Consider the following 22300-nt stretch of genomic DNA (forward strand, 5'->3'; position numbering starts at 1 on the left):
TTAAAACAGATAATTTTATGTTGGATTTGGCCTAGAGTCTAACAGACTTCTGCCGATAACACTGACAAATACATTCTAGAAGAACAGGGCCCTTAAATTGTAGGAGTGTGGATCTAGGATCCGGGCCACCCCTGTCCATGTAATCTTATTCATTATGATCTAAAAGGCAAAACTGATCCTACAGTATATTAGAATTCCCACTCTGTAACACTTTATGAATATGACCCCAAGTAGCTTCCTGACTCCTTCACATTGCTGTCTGTGCCTTCCACATGGAGGTCTACCACGCTACACCACATTAAACCCACCTTTTCCTCCAGAACTGCCTTGCTGCTCTTCCTCTCCTTGTCCAGCTGGCTCTGGCTGTCCTTCATGGCTTTGGAGGCCTTAGCCAGGCCATCCTTGACCGCCGCCAACTCTTTCCCCTGGGCCTCCTTCTCCTGCTGGGCCGTCTGGAGCTCTCTGGCCAAGCCCTGGGCTTTCCTGTCCAGCTCTGCCTGCTGTGCCTGCCCCTCCTGGGCTAGCTTGTCCAAGGTGGCCTGGAGGGAGGTCTTCTCCTGCTCACATTGCTCCAGCTGCTGTCGCGTGTCACTCAGGGAGGAGGTTTTTCTCTTCAGCTCCACCTGTAAAGCAGCAGTTCTGAGAGAAGCAGAGACTGGTCACAAATAGTCACAAAGAGTACTGGATGTGGTACAATGACAAACAATCTACACCTGCATTACTTGCTGTTTGGGGTTTTAGCTGGGTTTCTGTACAGCACTTTGAGATCAGCTGATGTAAGAAGGGCTATATAAATACATTTGATTTGAATTTGATTAGCTTGGTTTATAGTCGATGGCCAGAACCACATTTAATTTATACTCAGGTGGACTGTTGCTGCAACAGTCATTTTCCTTGTCGTCGGGAGATGATTCAGTGCATTCAAAGTTTTCAGACCCCTTTACTTTTTCCACATTTTGTTACCTTACAGCCTTATTGTAAAATTGATTGTTTTTTTCCCCCCTCGTCAATCTACTCAAAGCAAAAATAGGTTTAGAGATGTTAACAAATGTATAAAAAAATAAACTGAAATATCACATTTACATTCAGAAACTCACCTGTATTTGGGGAGTTTCTCCCATTCTTCTCTGCAGATCCTCTCAAGCTCTGTCAGGTTGTAAGGGAGTGTCTCTGAACAGCTAATTTCAGGTCTCTCCAGAGATGTTCGATCGGGTTCAAGTCCCGGCTCTGGCTGGGCCACTCAGGGACTTTCAGAGACTTGTCCCAAAGCCAATCCTGCGATGTCTTGGCTGTGTGCTTAGGGTCGTTGTCCTGTTGGAAGGTGAACCTTTACCCCAGTCTAAGGTCCTGAGTGCTCTGGAGCAGGTTTTCATCAAGGATCTCTCAGTACTTTGCTCCGTTCATCTTTACCTCTATCCTGACTAATCTCCCAGTCCCTGCCGCTGAAAAACATCCCCACAGCATGATGCTGCCACCACCATGCTTCACCGTAGGGATGGTGCCAGGTTTCCTCCAGACGTGACGCTTGGCATTCAGGCCAAAGAGCTTAATCTTGTGAATCTTGTTTCTCATGGTATGAGAGTCCTTTAGGTGCCTTTTGGCAAACTCCAAGAGGGCTGTCTTGTGCCTTTTACTGAGGAGTGGCTTCCGTCTGGCTACTCTACCATAAGGGCCTGATTGGTAGAGTACTGCAGAGATGGTTGTCCTTCTGGAAGGTCCTCCCATCTCCACAGAGGAACTCTAGAGCTCTGTCAGAGTGACCATCGGGTTTTTGGTTACCTCCCTGACCAAGTCCCTTCTGCCCCGATTGCTCAGTTTGGCCGGGCGGCCAGCTCTAGGAAGAGTCTTGGTGGTTCCAAACTTCTTCCATTTAAGAATGATGGAGGCCACTGTGTTCTTGGGGACCTTCAATGCTGCAGACATTGTGCCTTGGCACAATCTTGTCACTGAGCTCTATAGACAATTCCTTCAACCTCATGGCTTGGTTTTTTCTCTGACATGCACTGTCAACTGTGGGACCTTATATAAACAGGTGTGTGCCTTTCCAAATCATGTCCAATCAATTGAATTTACCACAAGCGGACTCCAATCAAGTTGTAGAAACATCTCAAGGATGATCAATGGAAACAGGATGCACCTGAGCTCAATTTCGAGTCTCATAGCAAAGGGTCTGAATACTTATGTAAATAAGGTATTTGTTTTACATTTTTAATACATTTGCAAAACTTTCTAAAAACCTGTTTTCGCTTTGTCATTATGGGTTATTGTGTGTAGATTGATGAGGATTTCATTTTTTTTAATCCAGTTTAGAATAAGGCTGTAACGTAACAAAATGTGGGGGAAAAAATCAAGGGGTCTGAATTCTTTCCGAATGAACTTTGACCCTGTCGTGTCCATTGGCATGGTAACCTGACTGACAGCATAAAGAAGGTGCAGTAAGTTCTCACCCAGCCTTCTCAGTCTCCAATAGGCAACCCAGCTCCTTCAGCTTTCCCTTGACCTCCGACCCCTGCTTCTGGAGCTTCTGCACTTCCTGCTGGGCCTGCTCCCTGGCAGCACGCAGCTCCCCCCCCTCCACCTCCGCTTTCTGTCATACACGGGCAAAGAACACACACACACAGCCATTTCAGTGACCTCACAGTGACTTTCTACTACAACCCTGATACCAAGATGTGTGTATGAGCTAAACCCCTTCATATCGTAATAAACAAAAATCTAATGTGTGTGTGAGTGCATTTAACTGACCTTGGCCCGCACCTCCAGCTGCTCTACGCGCTGTTCTGAGATCAGTAGTTTGTCTTTGACCTCCTTCAGACTGGCCTCCAGCTGGCCACACTGCTCCTGTCTCGCCTGCAGCCCCCGGCCCTGCTCCTCCACACACGCCTGGCTCTTACTCAGCTCCTATAAGGACAGGAGAGATGAGGTTACTGGGGGCCCCATTCAAATTCTCTAAAAGCGCATCCTTCTTTCCTTGAAGTAATCATTGACTACATGATTGGACAGGAGAACACAAGGAGAACACAAGGGCTCCACAACATGACATTCCCCTGTCCTGTTTAATCAGTGATTACTTCAAGGATGGGAAGGAAGGAAGGATTTACTTTTAAAGAATTGGAATGGGGCCTAGTGTTACAGTATTGCTTCCGTCCCTCTCCTCGCCCCTACCTGGGCACATCGACAACAGTCACCCTCGAAGCATTGATACTTATCGCTCCACAAAAGCCGCGGCCCTTGCAGAGCAAGGGAAATAATTACTTTAAGGTCTTAGAGTGAGTGACGTCACCGAATGAAACGCTATTAGCGCGCACCTCGCTAACTAGCTAGCCATTTCACACCGGTTATACTAGCCCTCAGCTAGGGCACATTGTCCCACAGACTCAGGTTCATTTAAGAAAAAAAATGAATCGCTGATATTATGTCAAGAGACAGATCGCCATTGAAGGAGTATTGTGGTAGATCAGATTTCCATCTAGTATGAGTCTATTCTGCTGACGTCACCCATCTCAGCCTGCAGTACTTTGAGTGAGCTGACCTCCGACATAGAAACTATGGCTGACCTGCTGCTTGTCCTGCAGTGCATGCTGGGCTGTCTCCAAGTGGTTCTCCAGGTCTACTCTCTGGGTTGCCTTGGCTGCCTCGGCCGACAGCAGCATCTCGGTCTTAGCCTTCAACTGGGGAAACAACAAGACAACTTTTCAGTGCCAGAATCTGGCTGAGTGGTAAACGCTCTTAACGCTATGGTTGAGTGGTTAACACTCTTTCACATGACTGCCTGGCGATGGGGTTTCGACCCCCAGCTTGGCCACTTCTGTCTGTGCCTCTCTCCAATCAAGGATAAAGGGGGAGGTAGAATATTTATCCAGCCATAAGTCCATTCACCCTACCTGTGTGTCCAGTTGGGCCACCTTCTCCCTGCTCTCGGTCAGCTGGGTGTTCACTTCCTTTATAGAGGTCTCCACAGCCTGGGCTTGGTCCTGTGTCGCCCGCAGGAAGGTCTTCTGCTCCTGCACCTGCTTGTGGAGGTTGTCCTGGGCCTGCTTGTGGCTCTCCGATTGGTTCTTCAGTTTGTCTGTCAGGTGTGTGACCTATAGCCCCCAAAACAGAAAGATAGCAAGACAATTAGTTATTTCTCAGATCATGATTAGGCCAGGGGCGGAAATCCCGGGGGGACGGGGGGGACACGACCCCCCCCATCCTGGGAAAAATATGATTTGTCCCCCCCAATATATCACTGAAACATAACTATGTAATTTAAATAATATTAATAATACGCAATGAAAGCAATTGTGCTGATTATAGACACTTAATAGCGCGTTTTTAAGTTTCAAAAGATTGCAACCCCCCGCCCTTTGCCTCACAATGGTTTGATCCACTGCCAGTTCCTTAGCTTGCTCCGTAACAGAGGGGTCGTATCTACTGTCTGAAAGGCACTCAATGCACGTAACTGACGTGAGGTTAATCCAGTCAATCGCGCACACACACTAGCTGAATATGCAGAGCTAGCGCGCAAATATTAACTATTAAGCTAGCTAGTACCTATTCCATTTATGTGGCCTCGTCAAAAATGGAATCAGCATGCAGATGATGTAAGTTAGTGCTTCAAAGTCCCTGTGATAAGGTTAGCGATAAACTGAAATCCAAACTGAACAGAACTACACTCTCTTCTACCATTGTCTTAAATATATTTAATGGTCTCGTTGCAAAAGCTAAATTGTCGTAAGTGAACTTTTATTTATTTATTTTATTTCCCCTTTATTTAACCCGGGTAGCAAAGATTATAGCAAACACCACTGAAACTGAATTGGTGCTCGCTAGCTTTGCAAATTCAGCTATTGTTGGAAGCCAGCCAATATGAAACAAACTGTTAAAATTACAAAAGGTTGCAGCATATGTTGTGTAAATGGTGAACTCATACAGCTGTCAACTCTTGTCATTTTAATCCGTTTCACATTTGTTAGCTACCTTTTAGATCGAAGCCCAAATAGAATGATAGAAGATGATAGAAGCCCATCTCCTACTGTAAATAACCTACACACTGTGTGTGTAGCCAGCCAGCCAGCCAGGTAGAAAAATGGCAGAAAAATAAAAGACGGACATCAGAGTATTTTTCAATACACCAAAACGCATAGTAAGAACCCTAGTAGCCTAATATCTCAAAGACTAGTTGATAAAATGTTCATAAGAAAGAAATGAAATTCTAATGGAAATGTTTCACAATGATGTCATTAGGCAGAGCAGGCAACAGATGGCACACAGACAGCAGAGTTGGGGACAGATATGCAGGGACAGACTGGCAGAGACAGGGAGTCTCAGGTAAGTTTGTTGAGTCTTTGTTTGGCAACAAACAAAAAGACAGAAAGGTTCTCAATTTTTTTGACTTGTAAAATAGGAACATAATTGGAAAATGCCATGGATACCCCCACAACTTAAACTGGTGACTGAACTAAGATTTGTTAAAGGCAATGGTATTGCTGTTGTGATTAGTTGTGTAGTTTTGGGTACCGGTAGTTAGGAGTACGGCAAACACCTTATTTCTTTGGTTCCTCAATATACATTTACCATATTACAATGTAGGCTATGTGTTACAGCACTACTTTTGGTGTCCCCCTCAGGAATTGCTCTTGAGAAAATTTCATGTAATTGTCCCCTCCAAAGTTGATATCAGATTTTCGCCCCTGGATTAGGCTACTGTATGTTTTTACTGTGGTACATTGGATCACATCAGTAGTGTTCTTTTAACACTACCTCAAAGCAAATCAAAGTTTATTGGTTCGATACACAGATTTGCAGATGTTATCGCAGGCGCAGTGAAATGCTTGTGTTTTCTAGCTCCAACAGTGCAGTAATACAAAACAACACACATAATCCAAAAAGTTCAAAGAAATTAAGAAATGTCGGAATGAATCTAATTAACAACCCAAATAGCACCTCAACAGTAATCCACATTCAATCTATACGTATCTACACTGGATGAATTTACACCTATGCACATTAACGGAACAACACACCTCTACGGTTCATCGTACTGCATTACGTGTGTGCTCTGTTTTGTGTGTGCGTACACGTCTGTCTGTGCATGTGGGCACGTGGGTCTTGCTTGTACCTGCGTCTAGGGCAGGGCGATATGGCCAAATTATCATATTACGATATTTGTCTCTTTTTTTTTTTAAACGTTCTAAATATGCTTCATGAGTAGTGCATGATACATTCTTTCTGCTGATTGTTTTACACTGTTAAATAGTCTTTTTTTTATGGATTCAATGGCAGTTCTTACTTTCGCCACAAGGGGCATTGTGCTGATTTCTATGGTGCTTTTGGCACCAGCGCTGCCTCACAGACACTATTCATGACAAAAAAGTACATGTGTGCAGCTCTTGCTAGCACATTAGCAGTTCTCTACTGTTAGTTTCTTACTGGCGGTAAGAACAGAAGATTGCCACCCTTTTTTTGTTTTGTTTCATCACTCAGTTATTACATGTATATTACATTTAACAAACCAAACATTGAAATAATGTTATGTGAGGTAAAGTAAATATCCAAACCGGTCCGTGCATCAATACCGTATATAGTAAAATACGGTTTACCGCCCAGCCCTACCTGTGTCTGTAGTGTGTGGTTCTTCTCCTGAAGCTGGTTGAGCACGGCAGTCTCTCCCTCCCCGGCCTGGATCTTGGCCACCAGGTCCTCCCTCTCAGCCTCCAGCTGACTCACGCTGTCCTTGGTCTTCTGCAGCAGGGCCTCCAGGTTCTGGATCGTCTGGTCCTTGTCCCCGATCTGACGCAGCACCTGCTCCAGGTCATTCTAACAGGACAGGGACAAAGCGGCAGAGGGAGAAGAGTCAAACAAACGTGTTGTCTGAAGCACTTTCTAAGCAGAAGTCGTTAGTCATGTTCATTAGGCGTCAGACAGGAAAAGAAATTGACTGAAACAGGGTGGGACGACATGGGCTTGTCCAACAAGACATGTTGTTTTCTGTTTTGCTAAGGTGTGCCCTAGTAAATGTGACCTTGTACTAATGTGTGGTGGGTTTTCTGGTGCTGAGCATCACTTCACATAGGTTCTACTATACACACAGTGAAAGAGGTGAGTTGTACTGACAAAATACTTTTCTTGAACTGCTACGTTGACATGTCCGGTAGTACCTGTGCCTCTCGCAGCTTGGTGTTAGTGTTCTGCTGCAGGCCCTGGAGCTCCTGGTGTTGCTGCTTAGCTTTCTCCAGCTGGTGCTGCAGGTCCAATGTCTTACTGCTGTTCTCCTTCAACTAAAGCAAGACACACATGCAGAGGTCAAACCCAATACAGTACCTCTGTTTATGGCCTCATTCTAAACCCCCACCTACAGAGAGTCACTTTTAATAGGCAGGCCAATCTATAAAGGACCTTGTGCAACAATCCTGGGTCCTCCTATGTCCATATCCATCATATAACAGTATCGGTCTCTGTTCAACTCTACCGCTCCCATAAAAATACATGGTCAATATGACCGCTGGTCCACCCATCAGAGAACATGGATTTAAAGGGATACTTTGGGATTTTGGCAATGAGGCCCTTTATCTACTCAGATTAACTTGTGGATACCATTTGTATGTTTCTGTGTGCGGTTTGAAGGAAGTTGCTAACTAGCGCTAGCGCAATTGCTAACTAGCGTTAGCGCAATAACTGGAAGTCTGTAGCAGATACCCATAGACTTCCAGTCATTGCGCTAACGCTAGTTAGCATTGGCTCGCAAAACTCTAACTTCCTTCATACTGTACACAGAGACATACACATGGTATCCACAGGTTCATCTGCCTCTGGGGATCATTGCCAAAATCCCTAAGTATCCCTTTAAATGGGAATGTCCGTTCCAGTAATTCTGTCTATACCCATCCTATACGAAATTCATGTGGTGTCCCTACCTGTTCCTCTGAGCGAGACAGTTTGATCTGCAGGTCGGCGCCTTGTTGCTCGCGGTCCTTCAGTTTCTCCCCAGAGAGCTGCCTCTGCTCCTTCAGACGGCCATGCACCTCCCCCAGCTGCCGCTCCGCCTCCAGCAGCTTAGCATGCAGCTACAACACAGAGGAGGAGGGGAGGAAGAGGATGGAAAGAAGAGGGAGGCTTATACCTAATATACAGTATCATTGATAAGCAAAGACTTGTGTGTCTGACCTATGTGTGTGTGTGCACAAGTTTACCTGTGCGCGTCGCTCACTCGCGCACGTGTGTGTGTGTGTGTGTTTATAGGCATGTGTGAGAGTCTGACACGTACGTTTTTGGTGTCTGACCGTGAGCATGTGTTACTCACTAACCTGGCAGATCTCACTCTGCTGCGCCAGGCCCTGGCTCTCCCTCTCCTCCCTCTGCTGCTGCAGCTGCTTCCTCTCAGTCTTGACCTCCCTGTGCTTGGCCTCCAGCTCAGCCACCTCCCTTCGGAGCCTCTCGGCTTCCTCCCCCCGCTCCCCCAGCTCTGCCTGGGCTCTCTGCAGGCTGGCCTCGGCACCCACTGCCCGGGCCTGGAGCTCTTGCACCTCCAGCTCCCTCTGGTGCAGGCTGGCCTGGGCTGTCTTCTTGGAGACCTGCTCGGCCCTCAGGCCTTCCTCCAGCTCCTGAAACTCCTTCTCCCTGCGCAGCAGCTTCTCTGAAAGCAGCTGGAGGGAACCAGAGGGGGTAAAGTGATTAGCTAGTGATTACGGTCCTGTGCGGCTCCGTCGGTAAGACGATGGCGCTAGCAACACCAAGGTCATGGGTACAACTCCGGCAGAGATCATCACAAACGCATAGATGTATACGCTAACATAAGTTACGTAAGTTGCTTTGGATAAAAGTCAGCTAAATGGCATATATTAACAGGTTGTGAAGAGAACTGGTGTTTCAGAATGTTTTGAAAGACAGAAACGGATAATCTGAACGGATAAACATGAGGGGCAATCTGCTAAAGGGCGTAAGAACCTTCCCGCTTCTGATTTCAAGGTCATGTGTAATAGAAAAACTAAATGTAATGGAAAGTGTTATACACACAGCTCCTTAAAATATTTGACATTGAGAGATGTTGACTAAAGTGAGGAAATTAGGATCAATTTAACAGGACTCTAATTAACAGCTCAGTTCCTGTTAAACAAAACTAAATGTACAGATACCTTCTCACGTATCATAGTGACATTGGTCGTTCAACCTCTGAAAAGAACACTGCATCCCTACAGACCTGCAGAGGGGGCTGGAATTATATTCCAGAGGAATACGTTCTACGACAGGAACTTGAATACTGGGCTGTCTGTGTGTGTGTGTGTGTGTGTGTGTGTGTGTGTGTGTGTGTGTGTGTGTGTGTGTGTGTGTGTGTGTGTGTGTGTGTGTGTGTCTGGCAGGTGTGTCTATGCAGTAAACTTGGCACAAGGGCAATGATATATAATACAATGGTGTGAACGACAGTGCTGGCAACTGGGGGACATGACTGGGACATAGAAAATGCCCGACACTGATCTTTTTCCCCTCCGGTCCCACAGCAGCTGAGCCTAGTTTACGAGTGGCTCTATCGCTCCCTCTTCAACTTTTTTCCAACCCCTCTGTCCATCCCTCTCCTTCCATGTCCTTGTTTCGACCTTGGTTGATATCTCCCTGATTTCTCGCAGTCTCCTGTCTTTATGCATATTTTCTTTCTCTACCTCTTTCCTCCCCTCCCTCGTTGTTTCACTCTATCCAGTATCCACCTCTTCTCTCTGTTTCTCCTGAACTTTCCTCTGTCCTCCCGTCTTTGATTTTATAAATATTTGTAAAGGTATTTTCAGACTTTCCTGAACAGATAGGGCGAAAATGACAAGTTGGGAAAGATCGAGAGAGGTTGTATCATAGGGCAGTAGGCCGGATTCAAATATTACAGGTCAAATATAAATGAATATATTCAGTTTATATAACATGTACGCATTGGCTGGCACTCAAAATAAAAAATACACACAGAAATCATCATATTGATCAAACAGGATTTCATAATAATAAAATTGGTATGTAAAGAAAAATAGAGGTGGGCCTACACTTCAGACTCCCCATCCCATTCCCCCCAGCCGTCTGTCCAACCCACCGCATCCGGAAAACATGTTTTCCACTCCGCCTAGGAACTCAGGTTGGTTGTCAGTAGTGCTGAGCGATTAGTACTTTGAGGTCGGTTTGGTTTCGGTTCAATTCTAAAAAAATGTATCACGGTTCCCTCCTCAGTCTCTGCTCCGCACAGACTGGACAAGTTTAAGCTGGCACGCAATGGATTATGGTCATTGTAGTTAATTACCACATTTTCTACGCTAAACTATGTAGAATATGGGCCTGTTGGAAACTACAACTCCCTACTACATCGCACAGTTCAGTATTGATCTGATTTATCTCTACAGAAACTAGCATGTCTTGATACTGTATTTGTGCGTATTTTTGAATTTTTTATTTAACCTTTATTTAACTAGGCAAGTCAGTTAAGAACAAATTCTTATTTACAATGATGGCCTAGGAACAGTGGGTTAACTATCTTGTTCGGGGGCAGAACGACAGATTTGTACCTTGTCAGCTCAGGGATTCGATCTAGCAACCTTTCGGTTACCGACCCAATGCTCTAACCACTAGGCTACATGCTGCCCCAGTATACCTCTCACTCATCAGTCATGATTCATTCAGGATTATTCGTAATCGTGGTAGTATCCATATTAATGTAGAAGTGTTTAGAAATATTCTGATCTTATTTACAATTAAAGTGACTTCAATATGACACAATACATTATTTACCATTCATTTCTATTGGGCACAAAATAATCTGAAATACCCAAAACAAACAGCAAATGCATCAAAGCTTGATGTAGTCATTGAGTGCTATGAACATGGGACCAAATGCTTAACTATTTACTATTCACAAAAGTGAATTTGTCCCAATACTTTTGGTCCCCTAAAATGGGGGGGACTATGTGCAAATGTTATATCATTTCTAAACGGTTAACCCGGTATGGATGAAAATACCCTCAAATTAAAGCGGACAGTCTGCACTTTAACCTCAGTCATTATATAATTCCACAGTCATGTATCAAATCCAAAGTGCTGGAGAACAGAGCCAAAACAACAAAAAATGTCAGTGTCCCAATACTTTTAGAGCTCACTGTGTGTGTGTGTGTGTGTGTGTGTGTGTGTGTGTGTGTGTGTGTGTGTGTGTGTGTGTGTGTGTGTGTGTGTGAGACATTCCCAGAAGACAAACTCAAAAATGTCACTCACAACAAAAGGAACTAACAAACAAAACAGAAAGTTGTTCAGAAGGGGTCCTGAAAGGCAACCATGTGGGTGCCCGCTGAACGTTGGCAAAGCCACTAGAAAGGTTTTTTTATTTTTTGCCTCCAAAAAGACAAACTAAAAGAAAAACCCACAACAACTTAGGATAGAGAGTTAAAAAAAATACGGAGCAAAACAAACACCAAAGCCTGTAACAGTGTGTATGTGTTTGTGTGTAAACTCAGCAAAAAAACAAACAACCCTTTTTCAAGACCCTGTCTTTCAAAGATAATTCGTAAAAATCCAAATAATGTCACAGATCTTCATTGTAAAGGGTTTAAACACTGTTTCCCATGCTTGTTCAATGAACCAAACAATTAATGAACATGCACCTGTGGAACGGTCGTTAAGAAACTAACAGCTTACAGACAGTAGGCAATTAAGGTCACAGTTATGAAAACTTAGGACACTAGAGAGGCCTTTCTACTGACTCTGAAAAACACCAAAAGAAAGATGCTCATGGTCCCTGCTCATCTGCGTGAACATGCCTTAGGCATGCTGCAAGGAGGCATGAGGACTGCAGATATGGCCAGGGAAATAAATTGCAATGTCCGTACTGTGAGACGCTTAAGACAGCGCTACAGGGAGACAGGACAGACAGCTGATCGTCCTCGCAGTGGCAGACCACGTGTAACAACACCTGCACAGGATCGATACATCCGAACATCACACCTGCGGGACAGGTACAGGATGACAACAACTGCCCGAGTTACACCAGGAACGCACAATCCCTCCATCAGTGCTCAGACTGTCCCCAATAGGCTGAGAGAGGGTGGACTGAGGGCTTGTAGGCCTGTTGTAAGGCAGGTCCTCACCAGACAACAACGGCTATGGGCACAAACCCACCGTCGCTGGACCAGACAGGACTGGCAAAAAAGTGCTCTTCACTGACGAGTCGCAGTTTTGTCTCACCAGGGGTGATGGTCGGATTCACGATTATCGTTGAGGGAATGAGCGTTACACCGAGGCCTGTACTCTGGAGCGGGATCAATTTGGAGGTGAAGGGTCTGTCATGGTCTGGGGCGGTGTCACAGCATCATCGGACTGAGCTTGTTGTCATTGCAGGCAATCTCAACGCTGTGCATTACAGGGAAGACATCCTCCACCTTCATGTGATACCCTTCCTGCAGGCTCATCCTGACATGACCCTCCAGCATGACAATGCCACCAGCCATTCTGTGTGTGACTTACTGCAAGACAGGAATGTCAGTGTTCTGCCACGGCCAGCGAAGGGCCCAGATCTCAATCCCATTGAGCACTTCTGGGACCTGTTTGAACGGAGGGTGAGGGCTAGGGCCATTCCCCCAAGAAATGTCCGGGAACTTGCACGTGTCTTGGTGGAAGAGTGGGGTAACATCTCACAGCAAGAACTGGCAAATCTGTTGCAGTCCATGAGGAGGCGATGCACTGCAGTACTAATGCAGCTGGTGGCCACACGAGATACTGACTGTTACTTTTGATTTTGACCCCCCCTTTGTTCAGTGACACATTACTCCATTTCTGTTAGTCACATCTGTGGAACTTGTTCAGTTTATGTCTCAGTTGTTGAATCTTGTTATGTTCATACCAATATTTACACATGTTAAATTTGCTGAAAATAAACACAGTTGACAGTGAGAGGACGTTTCTTTTTTTGCTGAGTTTATGTACAGTGCATTTGGAAAGTATTCAGACCCTTCACATTTACATAAGTATTCAGACCCTTTACTCAGTACTTTGTTAAATCACCTTTGGCAGCGATTACAGCCTCGAGTCTTCTTGGGTATGACGTTACAAGCTTGGCACACCTGTATTTGGGGAGTTTCTCCCATTCTTCTCTGCAGATCCTCTCAAGCTCTGTCAGGTTGGATGGGGAGCGTCGCTCAACAGCTATTTTCAGGTCTCTACAGAGATGTTCGATCGGCTTCGAGTCCGGGCTCTGGCTGGGCAACTCAAGGACATTCAGAGACTTGTCCCAAAGCCACTGCTACATTGTCTTGGCTGTGTGCTTAGGGTTGTTGTCCTGTTGGAAGGTGAACCTTGGCCCCAATCTGAGGTCGTGAGCACTCTGGAGCAGGTTTTCATCAAGGATCTCTCTACACTTTGCTCCGTTCATCTTTCCCTCGATCCTGACTAGTCTCCCAATCCCTGCCGGTGAAAAACATCCCCACAGCATGATGCTGCCACCACCACCATGCTTCACCGTAGGGATGGTGCCAGGAAAAACAATTATTGAATACATTTTAGAATAGGGCTGTTATGTAAGAAAACGTGGAAAAACTCAAGAGGTCTGAATACTTTCCAAATGCACTGTAACAGGTATACACAGGTATGCAAGCCTAAACCGTCAAATAAGAGTATTTGCTCGTACAACAATCCTGATTCATTGTCCTCATTATTATTAACAATATGGTTTAAATGGCATTAAACATAAATTAACCCTCAATTGGTATTATGCATTTAAGTGCTCTATACTATGTAAAAAAATAAATATATAATAATGGTATGTGCAAGAAATGCAGTCTATAATCTAAATCTTCACAATAATTAATTGTGGCCTTTAGGCCAAGTCCTCCCTGGGAGATAAATTCATTAGCGTAAACGGAGGGGGACAGCCATCAACATAAAATAAAGGAATTGTGTGGTAGCCCATATAGGACTGGCCATCTATCCTAAACAGTAGCACAATAAACATTGTAGGGGAATAGCTTCCAATTTATATTGCCATATTTAGAGCATAGGGAAGCAATGCGCTCTACCCCACAAGGAAGCAGCCCCAGTCTGTATGACACTTCAATAGATTGGCCATTGTTTATTCATGGGCGTGGCGTCATCATTGTTCAAATGTCCTGGACAATAGGGAATACTTTTTTTTTTAAGTGTTCCTTTTGCCCAATTGAGGGGGTTTCTTCATCGTCTTAAGCTGAGGGCAGCGTCATAGTCATAGGCTAGACTGTGTGATTGTGCATGGAAAGCGTACCTGAATAATTGGGGTTAGCCTAGATCTGTCGGTTCGTCCCCTTGTGTTTTGGGCTTGATGTACTTTTTGAAGAAGTCTTAAGTCTCCTTGGCAGTGGAAAACATGTGTGTTGTATTCTAGAAGGTCAAGATGAGTTTTGTCGGGTGGATGAAGCCACATCTCAGCTTGTAGCTGGGATCTCACCTTGTAGGTCGCCCTCTGATTCAGCAGTTCCCCGTTTCCCCAATCTGGACCCTCTCTTTCTAAAATTATCTGCCGAAATTGTTGCAACCCCTATTACTAGCCTGTTCAACCTCTCTTTCGTATCGTCTGAGATTCCAAAAGACTGGAAAGCTGCAGCGGTCATCCCCCTCTTCAAAGAGGGTGACACTCTAGACCCAAACTGCTACAGACCTATATCTATCCTACCCTGTCTTTCTAGGGTCTTCGAAAGCCAAGTTAACAAACAGATTACCGACCATTTTGAATCCCACCGTACCTTCTCCGCTATTCAATCTGGTTTCAGATCTGGTCACAGGTGCACCTCAGCCACGTTCAAGGACCTAGACGACATCATAACCGCCATCGATATGAGACATTACTGTGCAGCCGTATTCATCGACCTGGCCAAGGCTTTCGACTCTGTCAATCACCACATTCTTATTGGCAGACTCGACAGCCTTGGTTTCTCAAATGATTGCCTCGCCTGGTTTACCAACTACTTCTCTGATAGAGTTCAGTGTGTCAAATCGGAGAGCCTGTTGTCCGGACCTCTGGCAGTCTCTATGGGGGTGCCACAGGGTTCAATTCTCGGGCCGACTCTCTTCTCTGTATACATCAATGATGTCGCTCTTGCTGCTGGTGATTCTCTGATCCACCTCTACGCAGACGACACCATTCTGTATACTTCTGGCCCCTCTTTGGACACTGTGTTAACTAACCTCCAGATGAGCTTCAATGCCATACAACTCTCCTTCCGTGGCCTCCAACTGCTCTTAAACGCAAGTAAAACTAAATGCATGCTATTCAATCGATCACTGCCCGCACCTGCTCGCCCGTCCAGCATCACTGCTCTGGACGGCTCTGACTTAGAATACGTGGACAACTACAAATACCTAGGTGCCGGGTTAGACTGTAAACTCTCCTTCCAGACTCACATTAAGCATCTCCAATCCAAAATTAAATCTTAAATCTAGAATCGCAACAAAGAATCCTTCACTCATGCTGCCAAACATAGCCTCGTAAAACTGACCATCCTACCGATCCTCGACTTCGGTGATGTCATCTATAAAATAGCCTCCAACACTCTACTCAACAAATTGGATGCAGTCTATCACAGTGCCATCCGTTTTGTCACCAAAGCCCCATACACTACCCACCACTGCGACCTGTACGCTCTCGTTGGTTGGCCCTCGCTTCATACTTGTCGCCAAACCCACTGGCTACAGGTTATCTACAAATCTCTGCTAGGTAAAGCCCCGCCTTATCTCAGCTCACTGTACACCATAGCAGCACCCACTCGTAGCACGCGCTCCAGCAGGTATATCTCACTGGTCACCCCCAAAGCCAATTCCTCCTTTGGTCGTATTTCCTTCCAGTTCTCTGCTGCCAATGACTGGAGCGAACTGCAAAAACCTCTGAAGCTGGAGACTCATATCTCCCTCACTAGCTTTAAGCACCAGATGTCAGAGCAGCTCACAGATCACTGCACCTGTACATAGCCCATCTGTAAACAGCCCATCTATCTACCTACCTCATCCCCATACTGTATTTATTTATTTATTTATCTTGCTCATTTGCACCCCAGTATCTCTACTTGCACATTCATCTTCTGCACATCTACCATTCCAGTGTTTAATTGCTATATTGTAATTACTTCGCCCCCATGGCCTATTTATTGCCTTAACTCCCTTAACTTACCTCATTTGCACTCACTGTATATAGACTTTTTGTTTTCTTTTGTTCTACTGTATGTTTTGTTTATTCCATGTGTAACTCTGTGTTGTTGTATGTGTCGAATTGCTACGCTTTATCTTGGCCAGGTCGCAGTTGCAAATGAGAACATGTTCTCAACTAGCCTACCTGGTTAAATAAAGGTGAAATAAAAAATTAATTAAAAAAAGTTTGACTTCAAAACTGTGGATTCGTACAATCATACACAGATCCGTTGTGGAGGACACGTGTGGTGCGCAATGTTTATCAGCGGCATGGGACCCAGCTTCCCCTGCCCAAACTGTTCATAGAAAAGATTGCTCATGAAGGAAGTTGGGTTTCCTGTGTCCACACCAGTTTCCAGTCCTGTGACCCGCACATTGAATTTACATGAATGATTTGAGTGATTGTTGTCTTTTTTAGGAGATAGATTACTTTCACGCTGTTTCGAGGTCATGGAGTTGCCCCTCTGTCACATTGGCTACGGTCTCCAAAATGTTCCACTTTAGTTGAGTAGGTATCCACTTTAGAAGTGAGCAGTACGAGAGATTCATTTACCGGTTTTAATTGCAAGTTGAGGGGAGATGTAATTTCCTCACAAACAATCTCTCGGACTCCTGTTGTCGGGTGTTGAGAACCACCATTTTCCCCACAGGTGAATTGTGAACGAACAGATTATGTTAGCTGCTGGAGCAAAATAGACCTGCTAGTTGTTCATTGTAATACAGTGAACATCCCACACCTTAATATTGTGTTAGATGTTGACAATTCTTTGAAAATAAGTTTCTTTATTCATAGCTATTTTGCAAAAGAAAGCCACAGGAAAGTCACCCATTTCAATGGATGCCACCGGAACCGGAAAATCACGTTATTTATCCCACAATCGCTTCCTTATTGTTATTTATTTATCTTTTATTTAGCCAGGGAAGTCAAATTGCGATGTACATCTCTTTTTCAAGTGAGCTCGGGTGGGGGTTCCGTGGTGGGCTGTATTCCAGCTCCCTACTCTCCCAGAGACTTACTTGGGGAACAGACAGCAGCTGTGCCGGCAGCACGACCAACACGCCTGACACAGGGGGAATAATCCCTATCTGGCAACCAAAACAAAAGGCCCTTAAAGTTGAAAGCCCCACTGGGCACGTCGCTGCGGTTACCTGCAGTCATATTTCAGCCCAAAGTGACAGGTTGCCATGGCAGGGATATGACATAGATGAACCCCCTGCTGGTTTAATTGTGTGGTTGTGTGTGAGTGAGTGTGTGTGTGTGTGTGTGTTTTGTCAACATGTCAAAGTTGCCAATGAAAGCTCACCACAGGCTGGTGACAGCAGAGCATTGAGATAGAGAGGGTGGAGGCTGGGTGAGAAGAGGAGGAGGAGGCTGGGTGAGGAGGCTGGGTTAAGAGACTTAGAGAATGGCCTGGCAAGGCTATCACGATTTAGCGAGGGGCAGTTGGTAAGGCATGTTAAAATGACTGCAGTCACCGTAAATTGGGGACTTAGTGTCTATTGCTATTTCGGCTGGCACATCCATAGTTGGAAGCGCACGTGTGAGTAGTGTTTCATCTGTTGTTAGGATTGTAAATGTGTCAAACTAAGTTTCTTAACGGGAGGCAAATCGCCTGACTTTGTGATGGTGGTGACATGGACTGATGGAGCATTGATTAAACACAGGGAAGTATTAGTTGTGTGAAAGTGTGTGTCTTCTGGAATTGTGTGTTACCTGGCTCTGTTGCTGCAGGTTGTTCAGAGAGCTCTGGAGTTGGTGAATCTGCTGGGTGTACACGGCTGCCTCCTGAGGTCCCTTCTCTAGCTCTGCCTTCAGCTGGGAGATGGTCTTCTGGAACACACACAAAAACTATGTGAGATACTTTACTTTGTATACATGAAAAACATTCACATGCCATGTGCCAGATTCTGGTCGAGTGGTCAACACTCCAGACTCAGGAGGACTACACATACCCACCGGCAATGGGGGTTTAAGCACAAATTAATAAAATAAAAAAATACTTTAAAAAAAAAAGCATTCACATGCCACAACTTGGCATTCTTGAAAAGACAAGACAGCAAGGCTACAGAGCATCCATACAGAACGAAGAGCAATCCGAGCAAGGAATCACAATTGGTATGAAGTCACATAAACACAAACAAACATACAGGGAGCAGGGATACCTAAAAGAAAGAAATCACATTCCTGAAAACATATTGTCACCGAAACATTGATTAATCCATAAACTGGTGAGGAAATCAAGGGGCAGAGTAAAAAAGGAATGCTTTTTACCTCCAGTTTCCGGACCTTAAAGCAAGGGGAAATGATGGAGAATTGGGTGAGGAGAAGTGGAAGAAAAGAAAGGGAAGGGAAAGAGACAGGTAAACACTGGTAGACAACACATAGAACAACACCAGAGTTGAGCTGAGCAAATGGGTCAGAGATTAGGCGATTGGTTTAAATCATCTCAACATCCAACCAACTAGGTATCAATGACCAACCTTTCTTTGAAAGACGAGTGATTCAATCTGCACATCATCCAGCTAGGTGACCCTCGTGAGCAAGCAGGAAGTGGCTGTTTTTGTTACAAAGTTGGGGTTATTAAGTGGATTTACTAAAGCCGGGGTGGATGGGGGTAGTGTAGTCTAGCACAGTTAAAACAGGTTGCGGACAGGGGGTGGTGTGGTCAAGCCCAGGTAAAACAGGGGTGGATGGGTAATGTAGTCTACTAGCCCATGTAGGACTACAGGATGAGCCAGACAAGACCCCCATGAACCTACGAGATTTATTCACAATGTATTATTCCATTATAAAAGGTCAGGTGAGTCCTTAACAGTAGCGACCTTCAATGAAATGTATTCATATGCAAAATATTTCAGCTTTTTACAAACTGAAGTGATGCAAGTTGTGTCATCTATTAGGAGAGCCAATTAAAAAAGTAGTTTTTGTGTGTGTGTATAAAGCTCATTTAGCATATTTCTGCCTAATTATCTATGTTTGGACTGCTTTTGAAACAGAAAACAAGAGGCTGATGTGTCACCTAGAAGAACCAGTGGGATTCTAAACTACTGTCCCAGGCAGTTAACTCACCACAACAGCAGCACTTGTTAATTCATTACAGCTGAAGGCTATTACGCAATAACAATTATAAATAAAAAGAGCCTGAGCCAAAGTCTTTTAATATTCAAATGTATTCATTCAATCCCTTATTGTGCAGTTGAATATATCAACCAGAGGTCTGTATTGCAGTCCAGAGAAGAGATTGATGGGAAGTGGGGACTGGCAGAGCGAGAGAGATTGAGGGGGACCTGGAGCGGACACAGGTTGCGTCCAAAATAGCACCCTATTCCCTATTTAGTGCACCAGGGCCCTGCCTAAAAGCAGTATACTATTTAGGGAATAGGGTGCCATTTGGGATGAACACAGTCATAAATACTCATAGCAAGTCTTCTCCTTCTCCTCCCAAAGTCTTATGGGTTCAATAATGCATGAAATATCACTTAAGTATGCAAAGAGACACTGCAGGATTGGGAACATGAGTTCAAGCCTCCCTTTATTCAAAAACATTGAATATGAAGGTTATTGTGGCCAATGTGGAGCGTGTTTTTGAGTGTAGGTGCTAGGTGAGGGAGAATCACTGTCTAATCAGTGTTTACGACTAGGCAAAGGTTGTAGAATGAGAGTAAAGGTTTTCTGTTTATTGAGAAGTTGTTAAACAAAAACTTCATATCCACTTGGAGAACACTTGTATGATGTCAATGCCATGTGAATGGAGTATGTGACAATTCAACAATTGTTAAAGGGGATATAAAACCTTTGGTTTTTGTATTCACTTATTCACATAGTTTTCTGACTGTGTATGTGATAGGGATGTGCTTCTCTCTTCACAAGCACGATTCGATACGAATCTATACTGAACAAAAACGTAAAACGCAACATGCAATAATTTCAAAGATTTAACTGAGTTACAGTTCATATAAGGAAATCAGTCAATTGAAATACATTTATTAAGCCCTAATCTCTGAATTTCACATGACTGGGAATACAGATATGCATCTGTTGGTCATCGATACCATGAAAATAAAACAAATGGGCCTCACAATACGTCTCAGGATCTCGTCACGGTATTTCTGTGCATTCAAATTGCCAATAATAAAATGCAATTGTGTTCATTGTCCATAGCTTATGCCTGCCCATACCATAACCCCACCATGGGGCACTCTGTTCACAATGCTGATATCAGCAAACACGACGCCATACACATAGTCTGCGGTTGTGAGGCCGGTTGGACATACAGCCAATTCTCTAAAATTACATTAGAGGCGGTTTATGGTAGAGAAATAAACATTCAATTCTCTGGCAACAGCTCTGGTGGACATTCCTGCAGTCAGCATGCCAATTGCATCTGTGGCATTGTGTTGTGTGACAAAACTGCACATTTTAGAGTGGCCTTTTATTGTCCCAGCACAAGGTGCACCTGTGTAATGATCATGCTGTTTAATCAGCTTCTCGATATGCCACACCTGTCAGGTGGATGGATTATCTTGGCAAAGGAGAAATGCTCACCAACAGCGATGTAAACACATTTGTCCACAACCTTTGAGAGAAATACGTTTTTTTTGTGCGTATTGGACATTTCTGGGATCTTTTATTTCAGCTCATGAAACATGGGACCAACACTTTACATGTTGCATTTATTTTTGTTCAGTGTAGATACATGGGCTCAGATACGATACAGCAACGATACTTTTAGTTTGAAACGATTCGGTGTGATTTTATTTGATTCGTGGAAAGACCTGATGCGGGAAGAATACGAATCAATGCACAAAAAAATTGTTGCGTGAACCTATTCATTTTCCATTTTAAACTAACATCTGATAGTGAGCTGGATCTGTCTGAGTCGACTTATGGGACTCCCGATCACGGCCGGTTGTGATACAGCCTGGATTCTAACCAGGTTGTCTGTAGTGACGCCTCTTGCACTGAGACCCAGTGCCTTAGACCTCTGCGCCACTCGGGAGCAGTGTGTGTGTAAAGATGATTACAAGCATGTTTACTGAAGTCGCCCTTCTGAAAACAGAGGAGCCAAAGCACTAATTGACTAGCTGCCCTAACCCCTTGGGCCTGCCTTGCACTGAGGAATAGTGAAGATACTAGCAGTAAAAACTGGACTAGTAACACAAAACTAAACCAAGAGCAAGATGTGCCATTCCCCCTGCAGCCTTACCTCTGAGCTGGTGTGGTCAGCCTGCAGCTGCTCATATTTGCTCTTGAGGTGTTCTGACTCCTCCTCCCTCTCACGTGTCATCCTGTCCATCAACGTCTGCACCTGAATCAGCTCCTTTTGCAGTACCTCCACGTCCTCCACTCCTGGCCGCTGCAGCTAGGGGGCAGCAGAAGGATCCGAGGTGAAGGCAGAGGGGGAAGAGGTTTGGGGGCAGCGAAGAGGGGTTAGGGGTCCACTTTAGGGTTAGGGTAAAGGTTTGGGGTGAGGTTCATAACATCATAAGTGCCGTTTCTGTCCTCTCCGACATAGTTTTCCATTGTCATTCATTTCTATTTTTACTACCTAGAAATAGATGGTAACCCCAGCAATCCCAGTCATGACTAGTTCAACTTCCTTTATCATAAAATACATGGTTACATACACTTCACTCTGTTAAGACAACTCTAGTCCTCTTTCAAAATAGACATTCCTTATGAAAAGTGCAACTCCATGTATCCATAACAACAGTGAAGAAAGGACCTTTTAGGAGCATACATCTATGAAGGCTCCAGGATATCCAAACCGACAACAACAAATTGGCTTCATTTCGGTGTTTATCAGTGAAACCCACTTTTAGCTTTATCAGTCGCTGTCATCTTTGTGGACAAATGCGTTTCACGGAAACTAAAGCCCATCATCCAATGTGTTTACTAACAACAAGTACTGAGTAAGAGGTGAAAATTAAACTCAGGAAATATAGTCTAGCATGTATGTTAAAATCTAGGCAACAAGCAAACGATAATCAAATATAACATTGCGTGTTTGGTTTTGCACTGTGACATGTCTATAGCTGTACAGTATGTGTAGAAAGGTTCCTACCTGTATGTATGCGTGTGTGTGTGTGTGTGTGTGTATGTATATATACAGTGGCAAGAAAAAGTATATGAACCCTTTGGAATTACCTGGAT

General features: G+C 44.5%; 1 protein-coding gene across 3 annotated transcripts in view; it reads right to left on the minus strand.

Annotated features, from left to right (window-relative positions):
• The window catches only part of eea1 (early endosome antigen 1), a 47307-nt gene that overhangs the window by 9704 nt on the left and 15303 nt on the right, over positions 1-22300 (minus strand). For 2 of the 3 annotated variants that reach the window (XM_029696743.1, XM_029696745.1), the window contains 12 exons: positions 21354-21509; positions 18419-18433; positions 17861-17977; positions 8289-8627; positions 7899-8048; positions 7143-7262; positions 6598-6801; positions 3885-4085; positions 3558-3671; positions 2746-2901; positions 2448-2587; positions 309-639 (listed from right to left, as the gene is read on the minus strand). In XM_029696743.1, coding sequence (XP_029552603.1) covers positions 309-639; positions 2448-2587; positions 2746-2901; positions 3558-3671; positions 3885-4085; positions 6598-6801; positions 7143-7262; positions 7899-8048; positions 8289-8627; positions 17861-17977; positions 18419-18433; positions 21354-21509 — 2043 coding nt within the window. The remainder of the gene's footprint in view (positions 1-308; positions 640-2447; positions 2588-2745; positions 2902-3557; positions 3672-3884; positions 4086-6597; positions 6802-7142; positions 7263-7898; positions 8049-8288; positions 8628-17860; positions 17978-18418; positions 18434-21353; positions 21510-22300) is intronic. The other variant, XM_029696744.1, reaches the window with a different exon arrangement.

The sequence above is a fragment of the Salmo trutta genome, chromosome 17 (genome assembly GCF_901001165.1).
Source record: "Salmo trutta chromosome 17, fSalTru1.1, whole genome shotgun sequence".
Taxonomy (NCBI): Eukaryota; Metazoa; Chordata; class Actinopteri; order Salmoniformes; family Salmonidae; genus Salmo; species Salmo trutta.